At 36.7% G+C, this 16,593-nt stretch overlaps 6 protein-coding genes across 6 annotated transcripts; 1 reads left to right on the top strand and 5 right to left on the bottom strand. All coding sequences in view use genetic code 12, as the record gives it.

Annotated features, from left to right (window-relative positions):
- Window positions 1–225: 225 nt before the first annotated feature.
- GSG1 (Gsg1p) lies at window positions 226–2,364 on the bottom strand (the record flags this gene model as incomplete). Its single annotated transcript, XM_036809028.1, has 1 exon — window positions 226–2,364. The coding sequence occupies one exon, from the start codon at window positions 2,362–2,364 to the stop codon at window positions 226–228; it is 2,139 nt and encodes a 712-aa protein (XP_036665706.1).
- Window positions 2,365–4,321: 1,957 nt separating this feature from the next.
- Window positions 4,322–8,434, top strand: RAX2 (Rax2p; the record flags this gene model as incomplete). Its single annotated transcript, XM_036809027.1, has 1 exon — window positions 4,322–8,434. One exon carries the CDS (start codon window positions 4,322–4,324, stop codon window positions 8,432–8,434), a length of 4,113 nt encoding a protein of 1,370 aa, XP_036665705.1.
- Window positions 8,435–8,587: 153 nt separating this feature from the next.
- Window positions 8,588–13,378, bottom strand: PEP1 (type I sorting receptor; the record flags this gene model as incomplete). Its single annotated transcript, XM_036809026.1, has 1 exon — window positions 8,588–13,378. One exon carries the CDS (start codon window positions 13,376–13,378, stop codon window positions 8,588–8,590), a length of 4,791 nt encoding a protein of 1,596 aa, XP_036665704.1.
- A 375-nt stretch (window positions 13,379–13,753) lies between these two features.
- Window positions 13,754–14,210, bottom strand: CPAR2_201750 (uncharacterized protein; the record flags this gene model as incomplete). Its single annotated transcript, XM_036809025.1, has 2 exons — window positions 13,754–14,075; window positions 14,128–14,210. 2 exons carry the CDS (start codon window positions 14,208–14,210, stop codon window positions 13,754–13,756), a joined length of 405 nt encoding a protein of 134 aa, XP_036665703.1.
- A 103-nt stretch (window positions 14,211–14,313) lies between these two features.
- On the bottom strand, window positions 14,314–14,889 carry CPAR2_201740 (uncharacterized protein; the record flags this gene model as incomplete). The annotated part of the gene is made up of 1 exon (XM_036809024.1): window positions 14,314–14,889. One exon carries the CDS (start codon window positions 14,887–14,889, stop codon window positions 14,314–14,316), a length of 576 nt encoding a protein of 191 aa, XP_036665702.1.
- Window positions 14,890–15,128: 239 nt separating this feature from the next.
- Window positions 15,129–16,589, bottom strand: TGL99 (Tgl99p; the record flags this gene model as incomplete). The annotated part of the gene is made up of 1 exon (XM_036809022.1): window positions 15,129–16,589. The coding sequence occupies one exon, from the start codon at window positions 16,587–16,589 to the stop codon at window positions 15,129–15,131; it is 1,461 nt and encodes a 486-aa protein (XP_036665701.1).
- Between the last annotated feature and the right edge of the window lie 4 nt (window positions 16,590–16,593).

Below are 16,593 nucleotides of genomic sequence, written 5' to 3'. Positions count from 1 at the left end.
TTGGTGTGGTGAAAATGTGTAGTGCCGCATCTTGTACACTTTTTGACACAATTTTGATAAAAAAAAATTTTGACTCCTCCTTTTTTTTTTTTTTTTAACTTCGCTTTTGAGTCATAAAAGAAAACCTATAGGCTAGAAAATCCAGGATAGAGACAGGTTATAGCTCAGAGGAGCTCTCCTTCAGTAATCCAATTTTTGGCAAATGGTAAATTAAGTCTATGGTGATTAATCTCTATACGTCTCTATTTTACCCAACAAAGAATCTTTTCTATTAAACCATAAATCATGCAAGCTTGCATCATTATTCTCAAAATCTTGCTTATGCCCGTTGTTAATTCTTCCTTCATAAACTTCCAACACATTAGGCAAAAGGCGATCAATTTGCAGTTTTGACTTGGCATCAACCCATTCATTCATTGCTAACAAATACCACAATGCTGAAGTTCTATATTTAGTCAAGCCCATTGATGATCTGGTTGATGCAAGTTTAAATTTATTGTGATACATTCCTTCTTCCTCCAGTGGTTCACCTTCGGTTTCCTGTGTATGTTCGGTGACGTATTTCCCTGACGTTGTATAAAAACAACCACTATTATATGCCAATCTCTCCAACAAAAGTGCTTTCATCACCGAATAAGTGGTGTTGGTCATTGATGTATCAAAATCAACGATTAGTTTATGCAAATATTTTTCAATCGAATCAAACCACCAATTGGACTGTTTATATATTTGGCACATTAATAGCAACAACTCAACCACAATTAAAAAACTAGCCAAGCTATACGTTTTCAAATTCAATCGAGATTTAAACGTGTATGATAAATTATCCATATATGGTTCGATGATATCATGTTTAATTCGACGTAATGTGTTTTTATCAAGGGCAGGGGAGGTTGTGGTGGTGTGTGAAGTATGTTGCAACAAGAGTGACACAATGCACATTTCCTGTGTTGATGCAACATATAGCCATGCTCGTTCATTACTATAATCTTTGCGAACAACGTCATAAGTTGAATATGCATACTTGAAGTCTTTGAGCATTAGTGACCAATCGGCCAATTTCCTCGTCATTTGTTCTGGTGATGATTTATAGTACTGATTTTCACGATAATTAAAAGTGGAGGAGTGATGTGCGGGTGAAGAGCTGGAAGATGCGGATGTTGATGTAGATGAAAGAAGATTTGAATCGCTATTGTTGAATAGTTTTCTTGATGCAGAAAAGAATCTCCCAGTTATTGACTTCTTTGGTTGTAGTACTTGATCATCCCAAGTACGCACTTTATTTTGCATGTGTGGTATAAGATACTTGTTGATAAATGTATTGACTCCAAATTTAATAGATGTGTCAATAGACAGAGGCACTGTAAATGTTGAATCATTGTCTTTTAATGAAAGTCGTTGTAAATGTTCTTCAAGTGTGCAATTTTCAACCAAGGATAATGTCACTTGTTGACCGTCTTGTGCAGAACCAGAAGGTATAGCCAACAAAGTTGATTCAATATTCAACTTCAGCCGAATACTTTGTTGCAACCCTGATAATTCACTAGGTTTATACTTTGTCGAATCATACACGATAAACACATGCATTAATAAATCATCAATTTGGAAATATTTGGGGAAATTGTAGTTTCTAAATTCAACAATCATTTTGCGGAGATAGTCTATTGTATCATTATCGTAATCAATAATAAAAACTTGTGCCACTGGATGATTAAAAGTTTCAAATGCAGTAGGTTTGTTGGAAGTGATGACTTTATCGAGAAAAGTCAAGTACAAGTCCTTATTGTTCAAAGTATCTTTAGATGCATGTCGTAAATACTGCTCTAATGAGGATATTCTAAATAGTTGATCCAATTGCGGAGCTTCATGCAGTATAAAACTTGGGGTATTGCCCAATGGTCCACTTGGTGTTGTTGTTGTTGTTGTTGATGATGATGAGGAGGTGGCCAGATCCCTACTTGATACACTAACACCATCATGACTTCTCCTCTCCAGCTGCTGCTGTACGTGATGTTGTTGATGTTGTTGTTGTTGTTGTTGTTGTTGTTGTTGTTGTTGTTGAGCACTGGTTACTGATAGTATTTCCGGCATGGTTGATTCGAACCTTATTGGGAAATAATCCCAATTCTTTGTAATTAGTTGGGTGCTTGTAATTTTAAACTGTTGATTAGGTATAGCATTCTTCATATTATTACCAAATGGTTTGAAAATTTGCAAAGTTGATATTGAATCATTGCGATTCAATACTGATTGGAAATATAAATCAACATTATGAGTTGATTGTAGTGAAACTAGTGGCGAGAATGAATGGTATAGTAGATGTTGTTTAGAAACATATGGATCCAAACCTTTTGGAAAATCCATTTGAGGTGTATGATGGTGAGAAGAATATGTCTGTTACAAGTAGGAAATGGCCTTTGGGTGGTGAAAATAAGCCTTTAAGATATTTTGCGGTGGTGGAATAGAGAGAGAAAAGCGTGTACAGTACAAACTATATTCTTTGCGTCAATGTCGCATTGACCGTACAATAAGAGAAATACGACAATGATATTTACGACATAGGAGTGGTGGCTATAGATAAATATACAAAAGGGCTTCAGTAATTATTTATTTAGTATTCATTTCTTATTCATTCTTCAGTATTACGTTGTGACTGTACCGTTCAAGTATAATAGTTTCAATTGGTGTTGATGGTTTATCGTAATTGTTGATTTGAAAGGGTTTGACGTGACTCACCTTTAAGGCGAAACATTGACAATAATGAGAAAAGATGAGTGTAACAACGTCTTTAATCTTAACACTGAGTAGTAGGACTCAGTTATTATACACTTTTAGGAGGTGGATGTGCTTGTGTGTATACACACAAGCACATACGCTGTTGAATCTATCGTCAAAAAAAAAAAAACAAAAAAATCAAAAAAAAACAACCAAACAAAAGCATTACTCTTTGATGACATTGTGTATGATCAAATCAACATTAAGAATTACTTTGAAATAAAATGATGACACGCAAAACACACAAACCACATATATGAACCACATATATAAACCATATAAACAATAAAAGAAAAGCGTGTTTATTTTATTTTATTTTATTTTTTTTTTTCAAAAGAGAGATTATGATTATGATTATTATTGTATTGTGGTTATTATTGTATTGTGGTTATTATTACGATTATTATTATTGTTATTGAAAAGAGTTTAGACGAAAACACAGATAGAGTTAATAAATCGATGTTGAGCACCCCTACACCAATTGCAAACTCAATCCATACATTCAGTTTATAAAACTAGAATAGTCCACTAGTAGTAGTAGTAGTAGTAGGTATAGTTAAAAGATTAAAGCCCCAATGCCTCATGGCCCATCTAGCTCAAGTGAATATACTAAAATCGCAATTATGTTATACATTGAACACTATAACTTAATTTGATTTAATTTGATTTAATTTGATTTAATTTGATTTGATTTGATGTGATTTAATCCAATCAAACAAGCAAAACATACACTGGTGTTTCCCTTTTCACCTGCAGTAGTATTGATTTGTTATTCATTAGTTACTTACTTACTTATTTGTTTAATATTAGTTCATGGTCTTTTGTTTCTAAGACTATATAGTATAGGAGGCATGCGTATTGGATGGATATACTATAAGTTAATTTGGCTTGGCTTATATTAAGAAGGGTTTTTGTCAGCAAAACCACATTGTCGTGTCGTGAGAGTGTATTTTGTGACATTGAAATCTGAAACAAATTTAATACATAGACAACACATACGCATAGACAACACAAAACACTCAAAACACACACAAACACACACAAACACACACACAATTGAACTCCTTTTTTTCTTCTTCTTACAACAACAACAACAACAACAACAACAACAACGACAACAAAATTTTTTATTTTTTTTTTTTTTTTTTTCTTCTTTTACTTTATTAAACACACCACTTACTACTTCACATAAAGAAAGAAGCACACATCTTTCTTCTTCTTTTACTCCAAACCTACTAGTTACCCTTAGTGGCTTCTATCACCATCAACATCTCCTTGTCGAAAGAAGCTTACTGTCCAATCGTTTAACATTTATTTCGCACTTTGTCATTGCACTTTACTTCACATCGCTTCGCATCACTGACACACACACACTAACATACACACACACACGTCAAATTTTGAAAGGACCAAAATCAACACAAATTTTTTTTTTTTTTTTTTTTTTTTTTTTTTTAATTTTCTCGTCAGATTTTTGTAAAATCAACAACCAAAAACAACCAAAAACAACCAAAAACAACCAAATACACAGTAAACTACGTATGATATGGTTGCATACAACAGGGGGTTGCTACTACTACTACTACAACAACAATTCTTATTAATTCTACTACTAAAATGTCTGGCAGTATTGGGTGCATCTAGTTCACTTTTCCAAAATGTCAGTCAGCCGCAGCTAGATTATAGTTCAATTGGAGATCGAATAGGATTGTTTGGATCGTTCTCGGCTGTTAGCTTTTACAACTACAAGGGTATATCAGATCTGGTTAGTTTGCCATTCGCTGGAAAAGATTTACGAGGTAATAATTTACATCGCAAAAGAGACAACAATTCTTCTTCTTCAACAACAACAACAATATCATCATCAAACAGTATATACGTTCAAGACTCAAACACTAATTTCAACTCAAAATATGCTGACCTAGACGGTCCAATTAATCAACTATATAGACTATCAGATGACACAGTTATACTCAATGGTGATTTTACTACATTTAATGGTAAAGAAGTGAAAAGCCCCATAATTTACAACATCACTTCAAACTCAACAACTGATATAATAACCGACAATGACAATATTGATGGACACGTCAATACCATTTTCATTGATGATGATCTTGTGTATTTGGGTGGTAACTTCACTTACAATAGCACAGTTGGAGCAGCCATTTACAATATCACCTCAAAAACCCTTTCTTCTACTTTATTTCAAGGATTTGGTAAAAATGCAGTCATAAACTCAATTGCAAAATTGGCCGATACTAAGGACAAGTCATTGGGATCGATTTTGTTTGGTGGTTCATTCAATACTTTGGGATTATCAGACTTACTAATACATAACCACACCACCAACTCTACACGACATCATAATGAAACAAATTCGACAATTGTTAATGCTGAACAACAAATATCACTAAGGCATGGGCTGTTTACAGCGGTTAATGCTCTAGACAATAATGACAATTCACTTGTAATTTGCCCCTCGGAAGATAATATATGGCAAGCAGTGCCAAGTTCAGGTGCAGAATGGAAAGTTGAACTCCCTGATGAAATGAAGGGTATTACTCCCACAAAGGCAAGAATATACATACCTGAAAGTAATAATGGAATCAAGTTGTTTAGAATATATTCTTTCCCAAACAATGGTATCATGAATCTTACTTATATTGACCCGGAAACAAATGAATTGAGCACCTGTGATGCTTGGTGTCCATTGACTGCGTTTGATCAATTGAATGATTATGTTGAAAACAATATTGACAATGCTACTGAGTTAAATCGAGATGATGTATTTGTTGATGAAGAGGATGGAACCTATTTCCGATACTATGACCCCAACACTAAAACCAAAAATTTGGGATACGGATCAAATTTTCAAGAATTTGCCTTTATTGATTCTGTCGGATTTGATTCTATTGGATTGACAATCATTGATTGGTATGGCGAACAAGGGGCATTTTCTGGGTTTGAATTGTACCAAAACTCAATACAAGTTTTTGGTAACAATACGTTGAATGAACCCAATTGTGGCAGTGATCTTGGAGACGACAACAACAACAACTACGCCGAGATTGTCTCTGGCGATTTCCAATCTGTTAGGAGTGTGTCCACTGCAGTTACAAATACTGATTATATGGTGAGTTACGACACATCAGCCAAGATTGCATTATATCCAAACATATCCTATTCCGGGGAATATTCGATTATAATGACCACTCCAGGTTGTGCAATTGATAACTCATGTTCACAAAGAGTCATTGTTAATGTCACTGTAATTGGTGATGACGATGATATCTTGTCGTCGAATTTAATCTATCAAAATAACGAGAATATCAAATTTGATTATTTGTACCATGGTCATTTGAACAGCTCTGATGGAAGTTCAAACAGGATTGAGATTTCATTTCATGAGCCAATATCATCTGATGCCGAGAATCCATTTATGGTTATCGATAAAGTAGTGGCAAATATTGTTTCATTGGACCTGTATTATGATCGTAACAATACCAATCATACCAGAAGCTCATTGAGGTCAAATTTGACTCGTATCGAATTGAATGGATTATTTGAATATTCGTTGGCTAATTTTTCAAACTTTGATGAGAATTTGGTACACTACAAGATCAACAATAGGACATATTTGAGTCCCAACAACACCTATATTGGAAATTCATCCATCAACTTGTTGAGTAGTCGACTTTCTGAAGATTCAGTTGTTGATGAGATTAACATACACGATGACTCATTGTTTATTCTTGGTCAGTTCGAATCAGACAGTAATAACTTGACTTTATCCAATAACAACATGATTACATTGAATGTTTCATCTTACAATACCACATCGAATGAGTCAAACATAGACTTACCGACAACATTGAGGAAAAGAGATACACATACGTTTAAAGATGCATCATTCAACAATTCAATTTCTAGGACATTCACGGTTGATAATGGATTGCTAGTCCTTGGTCAATTTGGTATATCCGATGCCACTATAAAGGATCTTTCCAACAAGAATGAAACAGTTTCACTGGCTAATAATTTTGCCATATTGTCCAATGACAATGAGTGGTTTGGGTTTGGTAACGATTATGAAGATGCTGAATTTGATCAATTTGCCAATTTTATCGTGGATGAAGTTGAGTACTATGTCTTTTCAGCACAAGGCACCATATTTAAAACATGGGATAACACCAATTTTGAATGGTCAAGTCGACAATTCAACTTGACTCAAGCAGCATCGCTCACTTCTCTGTTGCAAGTTCTTGGTGGTTCTGGTTTTAGTGTAATGGATTTCTACACCAATGATCAAGCATATGTTCGTAATGCCAATTTTTCCAAATTTGGTATTGACATTGCCTCAAATGACCATAGCTACATTTCAAGTTCATTTTATGTAAATGATTCCTTAAGTATCATTGGCGGTAAATTCAATTCAAATAATGTTGAAAATGTTGGAATCATCAATAATAAGAGCCCTTCCAATACGATTCGATCATTACAAGGCGACATTTCATGGGATGATGATGCTTTAATTCAAGCATTGTATGCTGATAGCAATAGCGACTACTTGTTTATTGGCTTGAATTCATCGGTGTCAATCAATGATCAAGATGTTACTGGTCTTGTTATTTATGACTTGAAAAATGATACATTTGCATCGTTCCAACCTGCAGCACTTTCGAAAAATAGCGGTGACCCCATCAGTGTTAATTCAATAGTGTTGTATGATGATGGTAAGAAATTGCTAGTTGGTGGAGATTTCGATGCTGCTGGATCGTTGAGTTGTCAATCATTGTGTGTTTATGATATTGCCAATACGCGATGGCTTGATCCTCAAAATGACAATACTGATCTGACTGCTAAAATAGCTGGTGTGGTTACCGATATGAAGTTTTACACATCAAGCCGAGTTCTCATATCGGGAAGAAACTTGACGGTTGATGATAAACAAGTTGTGTTTCTCACCTACAATTTCAAAGGTGGATCATTCGACACTGAATCATCACTAAACTCATTAAACAAGTCAGTTAATCGATTCATTTTGAATGATCGTTCCAATAGCGATCTGAGTGGCAGAATGATTGCCATGGGTGATGATTTCATTTCCGGATTCGATGGATCAAAATGGTCCAATATAGATTCCGGAATCGACTATTCTGATTCGCAACCTGCCATATTCCATGATTTGAAACTATTGACATTATCGAAATCGTCATCATCCTACAATGGTGATTTATTCGACAAGAATAACATCTTGCTTGTTGCTGGTACATATGCCCTCAAGGATTATGGACTCGTTAATATGGCATTGTACAATGGCACATCATGGATCCCGTACGTTTACACCACATCACCAAATTCATTTTCAACCATTGGTGATGTCCGGACCATTCTCATTGACGACTACTACCGTCTTCAATCATCGGATGATTTGAAAAACTTGCACAATTACTTATCGCGTGGTAAAGTTGTTGGTATTTCCCTAGCTTGTGCTTTGGGTTCAACTTCATTATTTGGATTATTGTACTTGATCCCCTACCTTGCCTTGTTTAAGAATCGAAAGGGGTATGTCCAAAGAATCCAGGAACAGGATATGATTGATAGCGTTAACCCCGAGGATTTGTTGCATGAGATTGATTTACAACGTGAAAAGTAATGAGGAAAACAGAGAAGAAAAACTCACATTGGTATGTATATGGTTTCAGTTTTTATGTATAATAGTGACTTTAATACATATGCGGCATTTTTATGAACTACATTGTCGATTAACCATAATTTGTCTTATTGTACAAATTGACATCTATCTACTTTATTTGGAATTAGACTCACCATCATCACCATCATCAGCATCATCAACATCATCAACTCCCCCTTTTGCTGATACTCTATCGTCACCATCTTCTTCCTCATCAGTAATATCGAAAAGTCGTTCATTACTTGACGATGACGACGCTTTAGATTTCTTATCACCTTGACCCTCGCTTCTTCGATCAACATCAACGCTCGATCCAAGGTCCTCTAAATCATCATCATACTCAAACACATCATCATCGTCTCCACCAAACACATCGCGACCATGCTGCTCTTGACTCAATCTTGCCCCCTGCGCCAACTCCTCATCCACATCATCATCAAAATCACCAAATAAATCATCATCTTCATCAGGAATAGACACATAATTTCTAGCTCCTGGTCCACCTCCACGACGTCCAAACACAACATTGCCGATTTTTTCCAAAACCATTCGATCAATTTTCTGCACTGCTTTAAAAGTTGCAAACACCACGGCAGCGGTGTAAACTCCACCTTTAACGATTTTGTTAACAACGGCATCAACTTGATTATCTTCAATTGGGTTGAACCCTTCATCAAAATCTTGATCATTTAATCGAATTTGTCCCAATCTCTCAAACCCGCCATTTCGTCTAACTCCACGATCATAAACAAACCAAGTAACACCAAGGAAAATAACCAAGGGGATGAATACAACAAAAAATAATTTGGTTCCTTTGACTTCACGACCATAGTACTCATTAAACTCCTTTTGTTTACCTGGACATGCGTGGGGACTAAATGTGTCATATTGCTTGCCTCCCTCGCATGTAGAAAGGGGGATTTTCCTGTATCCCGTGCTGTCAAAGTACTGAAATGCTCCTGGTTTGCTACACATATCCTTTTTGCGATCATTTGATGATAATCCAGCCACCAATTTACACGTATTGTCCTTTGCATCACGATAGTAATTGTAGTCACACTCGTAATCGCGTCGAGTACATGAACAATTGCGTGTCACTGTATAGCCTTCAGTCAATGGAGCACCACCGATAAAACAATCATAATGACCCACGGCACGACGCAAGTATTTTGATTCATGACCGAAAACACACTTGTCGGCATTGTTTGATGGGTGTGATGGCGACCAGTATTCGTAATCATCAGAATTTGGGTGGTCAAGATCCAATTGGCATTGACGTTTGTAAATGTTTGTGAAGTCAATAGAATATGATAAAGTGTCTCTGGTATCCTTGGGGTGATGGGAAAAAATGATAAATTTCCTTGAAGTGTCAGTAGGCACCGTTGCTAAATCAAGCACTCGAACTGGCTTGTCGGCAAACTTATATTCATTCCAGTTTCCACCTTCATCTAATGAATAGAAAAACTTGTCCGTTTCACCAACAGCATCAACAAGAACCAAAATGGTACCTTGATCACCATACTCCCATTGATAAACTCCTTGTTTAACTTCTTTCCAAGTAACACCACCATCAGTACTTAAAAAAGTTGATGCTGAGTCCATGTCACTTAAATACTCGCCTACATTACCAACACCAATCAAGAATCCAACTGCCGAACCTGAGGAGTAAGTGTCTCTATAATCAGCACGTTCAGTAAATCCATGTAAATGCAATGCGCATTTCTCAAGTGAAGATCCACTGCATCCATACTTTTTGCCATTGGAATCAACTGCCGGCGGAACCAAGTAATCCCATTCACTTCCATCATTTCTCGAAATAAGAGTCTGTAATTTTTTGGGTCCCTTGCCATCTTTATAATTGGAAACAATGTTTGCCATTATAGTTCCCTCCAATCCATCAATTCGATCAAAATCAACAAACCCGTCTTCATTTCGATTCACATGATCCAACGACAAGACAAAATAAGTACCATTGGAGTTTGATTTCAATAAAGATCCGTATTCAAACCCGGTTTGCGAACTGGTTGTCACGTGCATGAAAATTGATCCCGAACTTGAATCCAAAACAGTATAAGCTTGATGTGGTTCAACTTTGAGATCTTTAGGAAAATCAGCATCAGCAAAGATTTTACCATCAACAGTGACTTTAGCTTCAAGCGATCCATCCTTGACAATAGCAGCAACGACATATCTATCGGAAAGAGCATATCCAACAACATCGTCATAGATTTTTTCAGCACTCTTCAGACCGTCAATTGAATACAAACTCTTTTTCCCGTCACTTTCCAACTTGATACAGTAAATCAAGTTTTCAACTGGTTTTTTGAAAAATGGACCCACGTAATCACAAGCTAGGACATCGTCCATAACCTTCTTAAATGATTCTCCATAAGTGGTGGTGATATAAGCAGATGCTTTGCAATTGGTGTCACCACCATCACAATCACCACCAAGCCACAAGTATTTGGATGCGTCTGTCTTGTGAAAAGCAACAGCTTTCCTCACCACTGGTACAAATTTGTTAGGCGTTTTGAATTTTTGAAATGTTTCTGCCCCATCCTCTGAATAAAAAATTATGTCTGAGTCAGACACAAGAACGACTTGACCAGGGATGATTCCCGTGTAAAAACCAAGAATTTTTTCATGAATTGGTGCTTTAACGAAACTGACGCCTCCATTATTAGATGCCCAAACTTTATCCTCATTAGTTTTCAAAATCACATTGTCAGAAATACCATTCTCGGTGTTTTTGAGATATGCATATTGAAATAATTTCCCTTCAAAATCACTCGAGGTAATCCTAATCTCTTGAGTATCGCCACTAGGATCATCTTTAGGGTTCGTGTAATCAGAGCATTTGAGTTTCTCTTTGCTTGCAAAATCATCCAATTTTTTGCTTTTCAATTCACACAAATTGCCATTGATTTTTGACTTGTCATATATTTCAAGAACATCCTTTGATTGGGACTCGCACAATTTTGCAATCATTTTGGGATCAGGAACACACTTGTCGCCCCCCTTTTCGCTTAGCTTGAATCCCAAAGAGCACTCAAAATCCAGTTCAGTACATTGACATGGCTCTTCATAGACTTTAACATCTTCAAACAATTTATTGACAAAACATTCGGCATCCTGCTTTCTCCTTTGGAACTTCTCCTTGTGTCCATAAATGCAAAGACGTTCATTATCAGGAATTTGTCTAGCATAAATTTCTTCAAAATCTGAATCTTTGCATGTCCTGCCATTGTATGCTTCAGAAAAGTCAATGTGGTACAACAATTCTTTATCTTCACCGTTATTAAAGTCGGGCTTGATACCATGAATCAAAAACTTACGTGACGAGCCATCAGCAGTGGTTATAAAATCCAAAATGTAAACCGCATTCTTGACCTCAACTTTCTCCCAATCCTTACCTTGGTTTAAGGAGTAATAGAAGTACTTCGCTGGGTCATTACGTTTCACTCCAGCATAAGGCATGGCTATAATAACATTCCCCTGATCACCAAATGAAAAGACGCAAGCTTCTTCCAATGCCAAGTCCCAAGAATATCCGCCATCACGGGATACAAACGTTTTCATTTCCCTGAAATCATGACTAAGACGTTTTCCTTCTGTCCCTACTCCAACCAAGATCCCTGGTGTCGGTCCTGTAACAAATTTTCCCTCGCCACCGAGTTCTGTGAATGACCACAAGTGCACAGAACAATCGTCTTCAAGTTTACAGCCATCGCTGTTCAGCTTAAGAGGGATCCAATCCTCACCGTCATTGTATGAATATTTAGTGATCAAATCCTTTGCCTTCCCACCGCCAAAAATGATATCCAAAAGCGACTTTGGTTCATCCTCTTCACTTTCAACTTGAATATCAGCGAGCCAAGCTCCATCAATGTTTTCCACTTTTAATACAACATCACTGGCAATGTTGTCAAGCACCTCAGTGAAATGCAAACCCAATGAATCCGATTTAAACAATTTTGAAGCACGAGCAGTACCTCTTCCGTATGCCATAGTCAGGAGGAATAATGCCGATGGTGATGATGCATAAAATTTCATGACACCGTACTTCACGTCAACTTGTAGATCTGCCTTAAGGAAATTTTCCCCGTCTTTTGAAACATACATATCAACTTTTGACTTTTCATTGAACTTGTCATTTCTCATAACCACTGTTAAAAAATTCTCCTCGACCTTGATGTCAATTATTGCTCCATTACCAGTCTCGATTAAATCAAATTCTTTCTTGGACTGGAAAAAGTCATCAGATTTGTAAAGACGAGACTTGACAATGTGCTTGTGAGAGTTGAGTTCATTTTCTGAACAGTAAAGGGTTCTCTTGTTTGCAATTTCAGATTCTTGCGTGGCCCTTGAGAACCTACAAACATGTGCATTGATTGGTAATCTCTTAGACGCTGACTTGAAACCATCTTTGGTGTAGTGAAAAACATGCTGGCATCTATGACTATAATTTTCATCGGGGCACTCGTAATTTGACATAAGTAGCAAGTTTGGATCAGCTGCATTAAACTCTAATTTCGGTACTGATGCCAACCCCTTACCATCAAACTCGTAAACATTGGACGTAAATTTTGACCAAGATTTCCCCTTATCAGTTGTCACGTAATGGTGTTTTGTCATTGTCAAAATGAATGCTCGGCTTTTCACAAATGGGTCAAATTGGATATTCACTACGTCTTCCTCAATTCCTTTCACTTGATTAAACAGCTTCCCATCATCAAACGAAATAAATGCTTTCTTGTCCCTCAAGATTAATACATTCGCTGAATCATCAAAATACCTTATCAATTTTGAGATGAAATCAGATTCGATGACTGATATGTCCGGCGTAAATGCGAGCACAACTGAAACCCACGAATATAATAGTAGAAGAATTGATGTGTATTTCATGACTATTTTACTAGTTTATGTCTTTGTCTTCAAATTGTACTATTTTTGTAATGTGTGAATGAACACTGGTTCATCTGTAGTCAGTGCCAATTGTATATTCTTGTATTGAATGTACTCTTGGAGTTAAGCCTTGTCAATTTCTTGGTCTCTTTTTTCTTTTTTTTTAGATTTTCTCGTTGAAGTGGATTATGCATTGAACGGATAGCACAAAAATGTGAATGTCCATACGTAACGAAGATGAAAGTAGAGTATATATAATCTACGACAATATCTTACAAAGAGCCAGCAACATCCACGTAACATTGAAGCCGCTCTATTGCTGCTATCCGTCCCAAAGTATATCCTGTGTTGGATCACCAAGAGTACCCATTCTTTTTATATCACCAATGCCACATTGTGGGCACTTTTTTTTATCTTTATGTAACAATTGGCATCCAAATCAGTATACTTGTTCAAATTGAAAGTGTAACTCAATGAACTATTACTAAACTTTTCCTTATCTTGTGTTTGAATCTTGAGAATGATTGACTTTGATGACAACTTCGCCGGTATATCAAATGGCAAGGACTCCCCTATTAACCCATACATCTTACCCAAGCTTGTGGTTATCAACGTTCTCCATGTTATCAAATCGATGTCAATTTGCTCGTATTCTTTGGATTTGGTTTCATCTTGTAGAATTATTGGGTCTGGTGTACTAGAGTAAAGGTTAGTACTAATTCGCGAGTTAAAAAATGGACTGTACGTACATTTCTAAATTGATATAAAGCCACACTTTGTCGGCTTCTTCTTCGGGGAATTCCTCTTTCTTTGCTTGGTCCCATATACTCATTATATCATGCTATTTGTTTCCATCTATCATCATCACTGAATCAAAAAAACTAAAATAACAATGATTTCCCAATTTGAACGTAAGCTACCGAAAAAAAAAAAAGTCAACTCTTCTCTGGACTGCTTGAGTGAATTTGAATATAAATATCATCGCTTGAAGTTTCGTCACTCGAGTTTACGTCGCCTGTTTTTGCCAACTCTACCGTTTTTTCTGCGCTTGGTTTCTTCAATGTTGCAGGAGCTGGTGGACTTATGGGACTATTGTACCAAGCGGGAGAAGCAGAGGATGAATAATGTCTCTCTGGTTGCAAAGAACGAGTTTGCCGTGTAATATTTTGGTTGAGGTTAACTACTGGTACAACGACTCCTTGAAAGGGATAATCATATTGAGCCGCTTGGTGTAAGTTATTGGATATTGACGATAAAGGTGGCGACCAGATTGGCGGATACATTCCAGGACTCATTTGCGTTCTTGCGTTCCGGGGATCTGATTGTAAAAGTATTAATGCAGACACTGGAATCATTCTGCCTAAAGTGTAGTCAAAAGCGACCAAGCGAGCATTTTGCTTTCGATTGTTTCTATTCTTTTGACGTGGGTGCAAATCATACAACTTGATATCATAGTAGTAGTGATGACGCATTTTGATCAAGTCCTGTATTTGATAAGTGAGTTTACCCATTCTTGTATGTGAAAATAATGGAGTGTGAAGTAGTGAGTTTGGGTATTAGTGAATGGTTTTTGATATGGAGGAAAAGTTTAACTGCGATTCAAATTTTGTGACAATTTGGGTGCAAAAACATATAGAAACGATAAGAAAGATTGTAAAGAGGCGTGATTAATAAGCCAACAAACATCTCCATTACTGATTAACTATAGATCTATTCAGTTTATATTTATATTACATAATCTCTACATAGGTCATTTATCCATCTTGTCCAACTCCATTAAAATTTTTCGAAAAACATCTTCATAAACGTGATCACCCCATAAGGTATCCATGTGCTCGTAGTTTTCACACAATTCCACTTTCAACTTGTCCTGCATCTGTACGTTGTTGTCAACTATCAAAGACTTTGTTTTTTCAATGTCTACTAATATATCCGAGTCTCCGTAAAACAAATACATAGGAACGTTCAAGTGGTCGGTTATGGGAAATGGAGTAACTCGATTCCCTTTAGCTTTTGATTTGCTTGACAACGAGCTTAATCTGGTTAATCCACATGAGCATGTTTCATCAAACATTTGGAACCTACCAGCTTTAATAATTTGGAACCAATGTAACAAAGACTTGACTGATGAATTGGAAAACATATGAGGATATCCCACTAACTTTTGGTCTTTGCTTATATTTACCCCTGTCCATCCAAATAGCAACGAGAGCGATTTGTCGACAATAATCTCATAGATTTTGGCGCCAAATGCAGTAGACCAAAATGAAACACTTGGCAATATTGCACGCCTACCGAATATGCTATAAAGAAAGGCATTATCGCTAGCCGTTTGATTGACAATCAATTTGAAGATAGGATGATTCAAGTTCAGGGGTATAATTGCCGGCGACAAGCCGATGAACATTTTGATTTTGGAGTTGAGTTCTGGATAAAGACTCAAGCTGGCAACTAATTGCGAGCAACCCTGTGAAAATCCGATGTACACCACGTCAACGGTGTCCTGAGTTGGATATGTTGCCAACGTTGACGTCGAGTTCAGCAATGAGATGGGTGTGAGAGAGCCAGTATCATTGGGAATCGACAACCTTTCCGAACTTGCCCAGTTCATTCTTGAGACGACGTTGTCACGCCCCTTGGTTTTGTACAAGTTCTGAATATACTCAATGGTATCGGGAATATCAAAGTACGAAAATTCGTCCAAAGAAAAATCCCAAAATTTCGGATCTGATGCTGATAGTTTCAAATGTTTTCTTGAATATTTGTTGCCTCTGTTGTTGCCGAGGTAAACATCATATCCGGCATCAACAAGCAAGTAAGGTAATGTCTTTTCCTTAGTGGAACCAAGTACCCATAGTTCAGAGTTGGTCAACAACCCATGATGCATGTAAACAACGGGTTTCGAGGTGTAAGTAGCAAAGTCTGAGTGTATCTTTTCCAATTTGTGCACCACAAGCAAGTAACCATCCCGTGTGGTCACCACATGTTCTCGAGCTCGATAACCGGATATCGCCACAATTTCATTAAAATCTTTTGCGTCTATTATCTTGTCTTTGAAGCTAGCTTTTTCTCTACTTGTTGAGTTACCTTTTACAGCTTCATTCTTGTTGATTCCTAGTAGCATTTGAATATATAGTACCGCTACTTTCAAAATCAATAAAACAACATGATATACGGTTGAGAAGGTGGATATTTCTTTGTGTACTGGCATCGTG

The sequence above is a fragment of the Candida parapsilosis genome, contig 005809 (assembly GCF_000182765.1).
Source record: "Candida parapsilosis strain CDC317 annotated contig 005809".
In the NCBI taxonomy this organism is placed as follows: Eukaryota; Fungi; Ascomycota; class Pichiomycetes; order Serinales; family Debaryomycetaceae; genus Lodderomyces; species Lodderomyces parapsilosis.
Note: the sequence above shows the minus strand (reverse complement) of the source record. Positions and strands in the feature narration are given on the sequence as shown.